The sequence below is a fragment of the Pelmatolapia mariae genome, linkage group LG9 (assembly GCF_036321145.2).
Source record: "Pelmatolapia mariae isolate MD_Pm_ZW linkage group LG9, Pm_UMD_F_2, whole genome shotgun sequence".
In the NCBI taxonomy this organism is placed as follows: domain Eukaryota; kingdom Metazoa; phylum Chordata; class Actinopteri; order Cichliformes; family Cichlidae; genus Pelmatolapia; species Pelmatolapia mariae.
This window is the reverse complement of record NC_086235.1, coordinates 17,475,103-17,486,390: the sequence shown is the minus strand read 5'-3', so window position 1 is coordinate 17,486,390 and position 11,288 is coordinate 17,475,103. Positions and strand designations below refer to the sequence as shown.

Below are 11,288 nucleotides of genomic sequence, written 5' to 3'. Positions count from 1 at the left end.
AATGGTGGTTTTTTCGTGTTTTTTCCCTAAAAAATGCACGAAGGTCCTCGCAAAATGACAAATTCAACCCAAACCCACACTCACGCTGTAGCCCGAGAACCTTCTCAATGGCTCTAGTAGAAGGGCGGGTCTTAGAGACGGTATTGACAGACATTCTGTCCAATCAGCTGCCTCGCTTTGCAGGAAGCGGATGCAGGCTGCTCTCCGGTGTTGTGTTGATTTCTAGAGAGAGCAGGAAAAGAAGACTTGACGTTTGGAGAAACGTAAACATCCTTCTCAGTGTTGTAGTGTCTGTCTCACTCCTTAGCTCAAAAGTCGAAGGTAAACGATTCATACATTGCTGCTTATTTTTCTCAGATGTGTGTCCTTTAAAAGAAATGATGTCAAAAGGACATGCGGGTAGGAAGACACCCCCCCGGAAAGTTAGCCTGCCTCAGCGTTTAGCTGCCCTGCTAGTTAGCTGCATTGCTAACGTCAACAAAATCATGCTGCTTGCACATACGTTGTCCTTGCTACGACATGTCATGAATAAATGAGCTTTAATATGGTGTCTCATTGTTGGGGTCGTTTAGAGGAAGCAGGCTTGTTAAAGCCTCTAGCAGCTGCTGAGTCATTAGCTAACCGGCTAAGTTAACCGGTTAGCTAACTATTGTTGCATTCAAACTGAAGGTCTGGCTGAACTTGACCTACTGTGATGTTGTTCAACAGTTGTCCGCTTTGACTGTTCATAATCGTTTAATTTTGCTACTAAAAATATGGCCTGCGAACGTAGCTTTATAGTGTCGTGGTCGGAGAAACTGTTAGCCGAAGTTAATTGTTTATAAGTTGGCAGTCAAGTCATCACGACTGGTCTGTTTCGTTTTCTCTTTCAGAAATTATAGTAAGCCTTCGAGTCAGTCAGTCCATGGAAAAAATCTAACGATGTTCAGCTTTGAGGGAGATTTCAAGACAAGACCCAAGGTGTCCCTTGGAGGAGCGAGTAAAAAGGTAAGTGGCATCTCAAAACTGGGAATACATCTGCTGCCATTAACAAACCACACATAGCTCTATGCTTAACAGATGGGGTTAAAACGTGTTGTTGTGTTGCATTTTTATAATTGTCTTTGTTGCTTTTCAGGAGGAGAAGGCATCACTGTTGCACCGCACTCAAGAAGAGAGACGGAAAAGAGAAGTAATGTCTCTTCTGAAGTCTATTGTTTGTGCCCTTTAAAGTTTTGCAGCTCATACTATTTGCAATTTTGAAAAGTCAGTTCTTTCATTGTTTCACCTAGCTTTGTCTTGCAAAGAAACATGAAATATTAATGAAAAAGGAGTATATTTGTTTGCGTTCATAAATATAAACGTCACATTTCTTTGTGACAGTCAGCATGACGTTGAAACTAGTGTAGTGCTGCAAAGCTTTTTTCTCCTTGATTTCTTTTTCTGTATATCACACTTACATGCTTCAGATTAATATTAAACAAAGGCCCAAGAAAATACAGAATGCAGCTTTTTTTAAGTAGTTATTTCATTTATTAAGGGAAGAAAGTTATCCAAATCCGTCCATATAGTATGTCAAAAAGCAATTGCCCCCTAAACTTAATAACTGGTTGTGCTACCATTGGCAGCAAGTAGTGCAATCAAGCATTTGTAAATTTGGCACACTTTTCTTTGCACAATTGCTTTAATTGGAGGGTTTTGATCGGCCAGTTTAAGGTCATGCCAAAGCATTTCAATAAGAAGTGTGTTTTCGGTTCCTGGGCATGGATGTAGTCCACAGTCTTCAGCAAATTAGTTTCTAATTTGTGTGTGCTTTAATTTGCTCAGGATGAAAGAAGACGACTGAAGAACGCCATTATCATTCAGTCCTACGTACGCGGCTACCAAGACTTGAAAAAACAGGTATGTCTGCAAACACATTTCATACATTACATAATTCTAGTGACGTTGCATGTGATGACATGTGAAACCCTCTAACTTTGCAGCTGGCTAATGAATGACACTGCCTATTTGATGGTGCAGGAAATAGCAAGTTTTTTCGCAACCTTAGCTTCGTCCTTGCGATGAGTGTTTTTGGCTTCAAAGATCAGAAATAAACATGTGGCTTTAGGCAAAATTGTGAGCTTCTGCATCTCATCAGGAAGTCGGTTGGTCCACAGACAGTTACAGCAATGATATTGTGTTACCTTACTTAAAAGAAGTTGATGCTGCATCTTGTTGTTTCTCTGAAAATGCAAATGTGGTGATCACATTTTCTGTCTTGTTTTGGGAACCATATTGATTTGTGGTAGCAGCATTTCTGTTTTTGTACCAAGTCTGCTCAAACAGAGTGTTTACCCTGTGTGACCTGTGACTTTCTTTCTCCAGTATGCCACACAGCGGGCAAAGTTTGACGAGCGTGTCAGCCAGACGCAGTCGGGAGGAGCTCAACACGTCCTGGATGGCGTTGGTCTCTGCCTCTTATCGAGACAATTAATATTTTTCTACAGACAGAGTGTGGATGCCCATAGATTGGTGAGAATACAAAAAAAAAACCCAAACCTTAGGCCCTTTGGTTGTATCAATAGATTTAATAGACGCTAATATATTAAAAAGTTGTGTTTGCCAAAGACCAAAACTGTGTCTACTTGTGTGTTGATAAAGATATGGCTGTGCCAGAACCTGGTGAAGCACAATGGCCAGTTTGTGAAGCTGTTGGTTGGCCCACAGAAGAAGACATGCGTGTTTCAGATCAAGAGGATCTTAGGCTTCTGCTGCAGGTATGGGAAATAAATAACTTTCTTACAGATGCATAAACGCAAAAGCTGATGGGATATCTGTAACAGACGTTGGCGTTATCACTCTTGTCGCTCTCTCCTGTCTTTTAGACTCTTGCAGAGCTGCACGGATGACAGTTTAAATGTTGCAGTTCCCATGCGAATGCTAGAAGTCTTTTCTACAGAGAGAACCTATCGTCCCGTTATTCCAGATGCTAATAATGTAGCTTCATTACTCGAGCAGATTTTGCACTACATGGTACAGAAAGGTAAGCTCACTGGCTTAACTTTTATCTCTGTTGTGAGTCTGCGGTCAGGATTTTTTTTTTCTTCTTTTTATAGAAAGAAAAGAAATGTCAGTGACACACAGATTCCTGCAGCATAGGTGCAAATAAATCTGTTGAGACCAAATTATTAAACAATAAGGGGCGTGCAGAGATCTTGAATGTGTGTCAATATAATTTTGTCAGTGTTTTTTATCAGTACAGGGCAGTTCATGTTGTGACTGGTACAGGATTACATTCAAGTCAAGTGTATTTCAAGTACTGACGATTTCCCAGAAGTATGAGTCATTTCAAAAGCACGGTTTAAAGTTAGTCATTGTTGTCTGCACGAAACATTTTTTAGCATCTGAAAAACCAACTGAAAAAAATCCTACTTTTTAGCCTGAATGTTAGGCCTAAGGGACTCATTTTTACAACATTTCAGTTACTGCAAACAGGAAGATTTCTTTTTTTAAAATGTTTATATTAAATATGTAATTACATTAGTGTTTTCTCAGATCATTATTTTGAGTGTTAATTCTTCTCTCTGTCCTCTCATCAGGATACTACAGGTCGCTGTATATTCTTGTGAATCACAGGCTCCCTTCCAGTCTGGAGTACAGCGACGCTCCCACTATCCCCCTGGCAAGCACACTGTTGGAGCACATCCTCAAACCTCTGCACTTTACCTACTCCTCCTGCACAACAGGCGCAAGGTACAATGGGCAAAGCAGGAAAACAGGAACATTTGCACAGGATGCGACAAGAAAGATGGTCCTTAAAAGATTACCTGCTAGTATTTGTCGTACAATGATGATTGTCTGAAGGACAGTTTTAGAGAAATTAGTGCATGCATCTCCAAAAAAAAAGAAGACAGCGCTGCTATTTTCACTTTTTGGGAAAGTAAGCTCAAACAATAAACAGTGGCATTCAAAAAACTTAGTTTGCCCTGTATTGTTTAACTATTTACTGAAGGAATTGTCTCAAAAGTTACACAATTCTGCAGAACGCCCGGCACATACAGTAAACAGTGGAGACGATAGCGGCATAATAGCAGGAACAGAAGGTGTTTGTCTCTGTTGAATTCTTTTAAAATCATCCATTAAGCCAATCAGACAAACTACACCAGTTTTTGTCCCTCTTGTCAATAGTGAAGCAGTAATTGCTTCACAGACCAATTTACAACAAGCCATAAAAGTTTCCCAGACTTGCTTGCTCGCTGGAGTGCAGAATACCAGCCTGTTTGCCTCTCAGTTTGAGACATTCTTAATAACAAACGACAAGAGGACTTCTTTTCTTCTTTGAAGAAAAGCAAGACGGGAGTGAGAGGAACTTGTGTACATACTGGCTCTAACAGCTAATTATCTGACTTGGCTCGCCAGATGTGTGTGACCAGGCTACACAAAGCAGCACTGTTTGGAGAGACAATATTGGAGAAGTCACACGGCAGAAAGAGCAGGGAGATGTTAAATCAACCCATACTTTAGTTAATTTATCGATGAGCAAACAGTATTTTGATATTATTTTTATTTTGTTAGGATTTCACACAGTGTACTAATATCTGCTTTGTCTGTCATGTTACAGGCAGTTTGTATTTGCGGCTTTTACCGAGGAGTTCATCTCTGCTCCGTTTACTGAGCAGATCTTTCACTTCTTTATCCCGGCACTATCAGACTTCCGTCACTCATTCCCTTTCGAGGCCTTCCTGAGCTCCCTTCAGGCCACGATCGACTCCTCTTCAGCAGCACAGAGCCAAGCACCGTGGCTGTTTTATTTTGTCCTCTCTGCAGGGGAGAACCGCCTAGGTCAGTGGGAGTTTAGAGCTGAACACACAGGCTCATGCTTGTGCTGTACTTGTTTCTCCTGTACATTCCTCTGTGTGTTAATGAGACTGATTTATAGAGTGGGAGATGGGTTAATGTGCGCGGTAATGATGAATGATGCGCGTTGGCAGGCTCACTATCAGAGGAGGGTCTCCTGTTGTACCTCCGGGCCCTGCAGACGCTGCTGCCGCTGCTGCCAATGTCAGAAAGCAGCAACAGGCCAGAAGTGAGCAGCGACTCGGAGGATGATGATGACGCTGGCATCCAGCCGCTACCCATGCAGGTAAAATCCCCGCATATATGTCCAAATATCTCAGAGCACAGCATGCATCGGTGATGTAACAGGCCCATAATTTCATTTAATAATGTATAATGCTGATGGGTGAGGGATGTCAGTGTTGATAAGGCCCCTCTACACATTTCTAGCATTCACACAGTTCAGTTAATTTTTACTTTTATTTCCACATGCAAAATATGTGCAAAGCCCCATTTTTTTTTTTTTGTCATGAGTTTTGCTTTGTAGATGTGAAAATGTTCCGCAAGACATTTACCTTTACATAGCATAAACAATATGGCTAACTATAACAAAACAAAAGTTCCTTACAGTCAAAGCAGTTTTGATTTAAGCAAAACTTAAATATCTCAAAAAGGTCATTCTCGTGTCTGTTAACAGTTTCCACTAGAAATGTTACTAAGCCTGTTGGCTGATACCAGCACAAGGTTCATGTTGTACTCAGGTAATGTCAACCTGCTCTAATGTAAGCTGTGTGAGACTGTGTGGCAGCGATGGAGAAGCCACACTTTTCATTGTGTGAACAACTGGGAGTTTGTTTCCCAAACTCAGGAATAAAAGGAATTAACAGACTATTCCTTATGTGCTTACAATGCTGAGTGAGTTTATCGTAATAAGTTAACATAAAGGATGACAATCAGCTGAATAACTGAAGGTAAAATGGCATTAAATCACAACATTTGCCAAATTATTTCTTATTAGCTTTGCTATGGTGGTTGTGATTGGTTTAGTTTGTTTCTGTGTTTTTGTGTTTGAAGCAGGATTACTCATTACTTATCGATTGATTTAGAGTAAATATTTACCTCTAGTTGGTGGTGGGCCCACTGTAAACATGATTAACTTACGAAACTGAATAAATTAATCTTTGGAAGGATTCTGCACCACTGTGGCATACAACATTTTGCCTCAGACCTTCAAAATTGCGTAAATTCAGACACCTTGTCTTGATGTTGTCAAGAAAATATCACAACAAGATCTAGACCCAGATAATGTGGTCCCAGACTGCTCTTCTTCATTATTAGATTAATTTTTATAAAGCAATAATATACGATACAATATATTTTATTGTCCTAGTCGGGAAATTCGTTGTGCACTCTTGTGTGGTCACAGAAGATGCTTTCACCTAGAGCCAATAAACATTAATTTAAAAGACAAGTAAATAAATACCTGTAATCACAAGCACAAACCAGGCAGATTAGTAGCAACAAACACTCCACAGTACTCTCATATGACACCGACAAGTTTAAAAACTGTTATTTAAATGCTTGGTTTTATTAACAGTAACCTAAAAATTGCAGATTGCATCTCGAAAATAAACTACAAAAAACTAAAATAACTTCTTTTTTTTTTTTACCCTCGTACACATACTTCTCAATCACAAAATCACAGTCCTTTAAATAACACTCATCTCTTTCTTCACTAGGATGACAGCCGGATTTCAGTTCAGCTGATAACAGAAGAGTGTGTCCACAAACTGGACACCAAACACCAGACTAATGCCCTGCTCAACCTGGTGTGGAGGGATTCAGCCAGCGAGGAGGTCTTCACCATGATGGCATCCATCTGTCACACGCTGATGGTGCAGCATCGTCTCATGGTGCCAAAAGTCAGGTAGAAAGACACACATTTTTGGGGGGTCTTTCATTCTTCCTGTGTCATGTAATGAAGTTAATGTAAGTAGCCTTACGCCAGGAGGCGTGTCTGAATCAAAAACACAACATCAAAGTAAATGTAAAAGCTTTTCGTTTTTTTAAATGGCATATCATAACACTTTGCACATCTCGGCGGGATCAGCCTTGCATCCCAGGAGCCACCTGATTGAGAGGAAAACTGTGTGTTTATGTGTTTCCGCGCTGTAAGCAGTAATGTAAGTAACGATAAAACCAGGCAGGCAGGCAGTTATCAGTGGTCCGCACCCGCTGGCATTTACAACCGGCAGAGGAAGCCGGGATGTCAGGGAGGCTGTCAGTTCTGGATGAGGGCAATTACCCCTTTTCAGGTTGATTGCATTAGGGCCAGGATGTCAGAGGTAGCGTAGGGGTCTAGATGGTGCATTGACTGACAGGAGGTGATCAGGCTGAGCTTCATGGACGGGCAACCAGCTCTAGTTAATTATTATTGAAGCCAGTTGCTGTCAGTTCATTTATATGTGAGGATGCATTTCGGGATCACATTAGCAGCTCTGCTTTACTAGACAGATATTTTGCTATTATTTGAATCCATAACATTCCCCAAATCGTTTCAAGTAATTATATAAACTGGGCATGTGCAGCTGGACTCTAGTGGTCAGCTAGTAATTTTGCATTGTTGCTTACAAGTGGTTGACAAGAATTTAGAAGAATTTCAGCCCTTATTTTTTAATTTATTTATTTATTTTTACAGCTTCCTCCTTCTCTCGGCTTTTACCATAAATCCTGTCCTTCCTCTTCCATCATTATTGGATATCTGTACAAAATAATTAGCTCACTGAGAAAGATTAATCACTGCAGAAGTGGACGGGATAGCTTTACAAGAGGCTAAGGGGAGCAAATTGCATTCTGGTCTTGATTTACGACTCTTAAAGCAAAAAAAAGAAAGGAAAAAAAAAAAAGGCTGGCCAGTCGTGCAGCCAGCCCAGCACACTGCCTTTTTAATAAATATGTAAAATGTCTCATTAAACTGCACTCCACACTTTTTTCTATAGGATAACTTTAAAAGCAGGACAATCAACTGGGACCAAAATAGATTTTTGATTGATTTGCTAATTATACTTAGCTCGGGTTTGTTCTGGAGACCACGCAGTAATTCACTTTAACTGTTAGGGTTGGATATTTGGTGTAATTTCACTTTGATTGTTTGGTTTCTTCCGGTGTAGCACTCTGCTGCTAACAGGGTCACTCTGATTAAGTGACCTCCATTTACTTTTGAACCTTTACCGCGATCTTTGTGGTGGTGTGATGAAAAAAGAAAATGCTGTTGGTTCATGCGGACATAGAAGCCAGCAAAACAAATTTGTCTGTAGGCGGAGGCGCGTTCAAGGCTCACGGTATCAGATCTGACCTGAGCACGGCTGATGTTTTGGGGGTTTTGTTGTTTGTTTGTTTTTTCTGCTGAACTGAGATTCTTTCATTAGCGCAAAATGAAATGATCCAGACATTATTCATCAACCTGCTTTTCACACACACACTCACACATATGTACACACAACCCCTTCTGATGACTTGACTTTGTTTATTAGTGGTTCATTCCATGATTGAAATGGGGGTTTGGGTTCTCTCAGGCTGTAAATCAGCATGTCAGCTGGCATTTAGTGCTTTGTTTCCCATTTCAATCAAACACCCACATCACTTGTTATGGGCCCACAGCACTGCTCCTTGCTTCCCTCCAGTGTCTTGTTGCACTGACAGATGGCCTGTGATCAACACAAACCACTTTTCAAGCCATATTGAGGTTTGTCTGCTCCTAATGTTCATCTCCATTTTGGCAGATTGGATGGTGGAATGGGAATTTGAACATTGATACTGAGATGAGACTATCTAGCAGACATGGAATTGCCCCTTTCCCACTCAACCAACTTTTATGTTTTTCCTCTGCTGACCTTTATTCCTCCGTGTTACTGTGAACACATGATGCTGCCCTGTTAACGGCAATCATCCTCATACAGTAGGTGTCAGTACACAGAGGCCTATTATATGCAGGGCTACTTCATGTTGCTTTTCAGCTTACTTACCACATTATTGTCACCTGTTCTTATCCTCCGTGTGAAAAGCCATGCAATTTAGGCGCATACACAAAAAAAACACACTTGAACAAAGAGCGCCTTCACACCTTGGTGCCACAGCCCGTTGAGTGCAGAGAGACTAAAGCAAAGTATGTGGGCCTTCCTCTGCGTTATCATGTAATTCACTGTGAGTGTGGAAGCATGCCAGTACTGCAGGGTCACAGCGAGGACCAGGCTTCCCCTCCTCCTACGTCCTGCATTGTCTTGTCCCCCCGTCCCCTGGTCATTAAGTTAAATGGGGCTCCAGCAGGAAGCCAGAGGGCTGTTTATGACCCAAGCTGGGCACCCTTGCCACCAACTAGTTTACTAATGGAAGGTGCCTCGCCTAAATAAAGCTTAATGGCTCATTTAATCTCCTTTTGCCCCTCACGAGGTATAAAAGGACAGAAAGAAAAAAATGCTAAGAAAATTCTGTGAGGGAAATATTAGTTAACAGTGTCTTGTTCTGGGTGTCCCCTGATTAACAGGACAAAGTTGACAATCTCAGCATGGTAGACAGGTTAGCCAAGGGTAAATGTATTGTTCTTCACACTGATTGTGTCATTTGATTGAAATATTTCACTCAAGTCTTTTCAGTTCCATTTAATATACTTAAATATTTCTGTTTTATGTGCTTGTCTTTGTTCTCTGCAGACTTCTGTACAGCTTGGCTTTCAATGCACGCTTCCTGAGACATCTCTGGCACCTCATCACCTCCATGACAACTAAGATGATCACTGGGTGAGCTACTCTAACATTGACTATACGATTTTTATCTTTTGAAGCATTGTTATAGATATACAGTAAATCCAGAAAGTATTCACAGTGCTTCATTTGTTGCACAGTTTGTCATGTTACAGTTTTACTCCAAGATGGATTCAGATACATTCAGATAGCTCTGGGGAAGGGTACTGAAACATTTCTGCAGCATTGAAGGTCCCAATGAGAACAATGGCCTCCATCATCTGTAAATGGAAAAAGTCCACTAGGACTCTCAATAGAGTTGGTAACCCGGCCAATCTTAGCGATTATAGTAGAAGGGATTCAGACAAAGACGTGACCAAGAACTGCGATGGTCACTCCGGCAGAGCATCAGCAGTGCTCTTTTGGAAAGAGGAGAATTTCATTGTCCTTCCAGAAGGACAGCCACTTCTCCGGCACTCCACCAATCAGGCCTGTGTGATAGAGTGGCCAAACAGAAACCACTCCTCAATGAAAAGGCAGCTGAAGGAATCCCAGACCATGAAAAATAAATTTTCTGGTCTGATGAAACAAAGATTGAACTCTTTGGCCTGAATGCCCAGTGTCATGTCTGGAGGAAACCAGACATTCCTCATCAGCTGTACAAGACCATCCCTACAGTGAAGCATGGTGGTGGCAGCATCATGCTGTGTGGATGATTTTTCAGTAGCAGAAATGAGAAGACTAGTCAGGGTCGATAGAAAGATGAATGTACAGAGACATCTTTGATGATGGCCTGCACTAAAGTGCTCTGGCTGTCGAACTAGGACAACGACCCTAAGGACACAACCAAGATAACAAATATATGTAAATATTATTATGAGGTATTTTGTGTAGAATTTTTGAGGTGAGAAATGAATTTAATCCATTTTGCAGTATGAGTGTAATTTGATAAAGTGTGGAACAAGTGCTGTGAATACTTTCCAGACGCACCACGTTTGTATCGTAGATGGTATAGAAGATGGGCATTTGGATGAAAGGGGGAACGCACAAACACCCATACAATAAGAGATGAAAATATACCAGAATATCACCCACCAAAACCTCAAAGAAGCACACTTTTTGGACAGTCTTTACCACACTACAAGCCATAATATTAGTCAGATAATCTATTAAAAATGCTCCAGAACAGGCAAACAGCACACGCACAGTAAAGATGTCCAGTTTAATGACTTGAACTAGTGGATGAGGCCTAGCAGACACCAACCGGCTCCACCTGCCATTCAGTGCGATTCAGTTAACCAGTACCAATCTGTAAATATGCTTTTTAATACTGTAAAGTTGAGCTTTTTAACATGGGATTTTTGCAGTAGGCCTCAGTTGGCCAGTAGACAAATTGCAGGTTTTTAAGCTCCCATTAGCTTGTATCCATGTACAGTATATTTCTGCCTGTTCACACAACCTTATACTTATTTTTTCAAATGTTTACGTGTCTGTGTTTCCTTTAGGTCTATGGTGCCACTCTTACAGCTGATCTCCCGAGGGTCTCCCATGTCCTTTGAGGACTCCAACCGCATCATTCCTGTCTTCTATCTCTTCAGCTCTCTCTTCAGCCATTCTCTTATCTCCGTGCATGACAGCGAGTTTTTCGGACATGCAATGGAAGGTAATAGACATAAACATCTGTTTAACTTGATATAATGGCGTATCTTTGGTTCTCTAGTAGTCCTCTAAGTGCCCTGTTTTATATCTACG

At 41.1% G+C, this 11,288-nt stretch overlaps 1 protein-coding gene across 1 annotated transcript in view; it reads left to right on the top strand.

The window, feature by feature from the left end:
- Positions 1-210: 210 nt before the first annotated feature.
- The window catches only part of ube3c (ubiquitin protein ligase E3C), a 28,779-nt gene continuing 17,701 nt past the window's right edge, over positions 211-11,288 (top strand). The window contains exons 1-13 of the mRNA XM_063483497.1: positions 211-321; positions 873-987; positions 1,118-1,171; positions 1,807-1,881; positions 2,347-2,493; positions 2,623-2,738; positions 2,847-3,004; positions 3,561-3,714; positions 4,583-4,803; positions 4,953-5,104; positions 6,537-6,724; positions 9,507-9,593; positions 11,042-11,199. Of these exons, the coding sequence (XP_063339567.1) occupies positions 922-987; positions 1,118-1,171; positions 1,807-1,881; positions 2,347-2,493; positions 2,623-2,738; positions 2,847-3,004; positions 3,561-3,714; positions 4,583-4,803; positions 4,953-5,104; positions 6,537-6,724; positions 9,507-9,593; positions 11,042-11,199 (1,576 nt within the window). The 5' untranslated portion in view covers positions 211-321; positions 873-921. The remainder of the gene's footprint in view (positions 322-872; positions 988-1,117; positions 1,172-1,806; positions 1,882-2,346; positions 2,494-2,622; positions 2,739-2,846; positions 3,005-3,560; positions 3,715-4,582; positions 4,804-4,952; positions 5,105-6,536; positions 6,725-9,506; positions 9,594-11,041; positions 11,200-11,288) is intronic.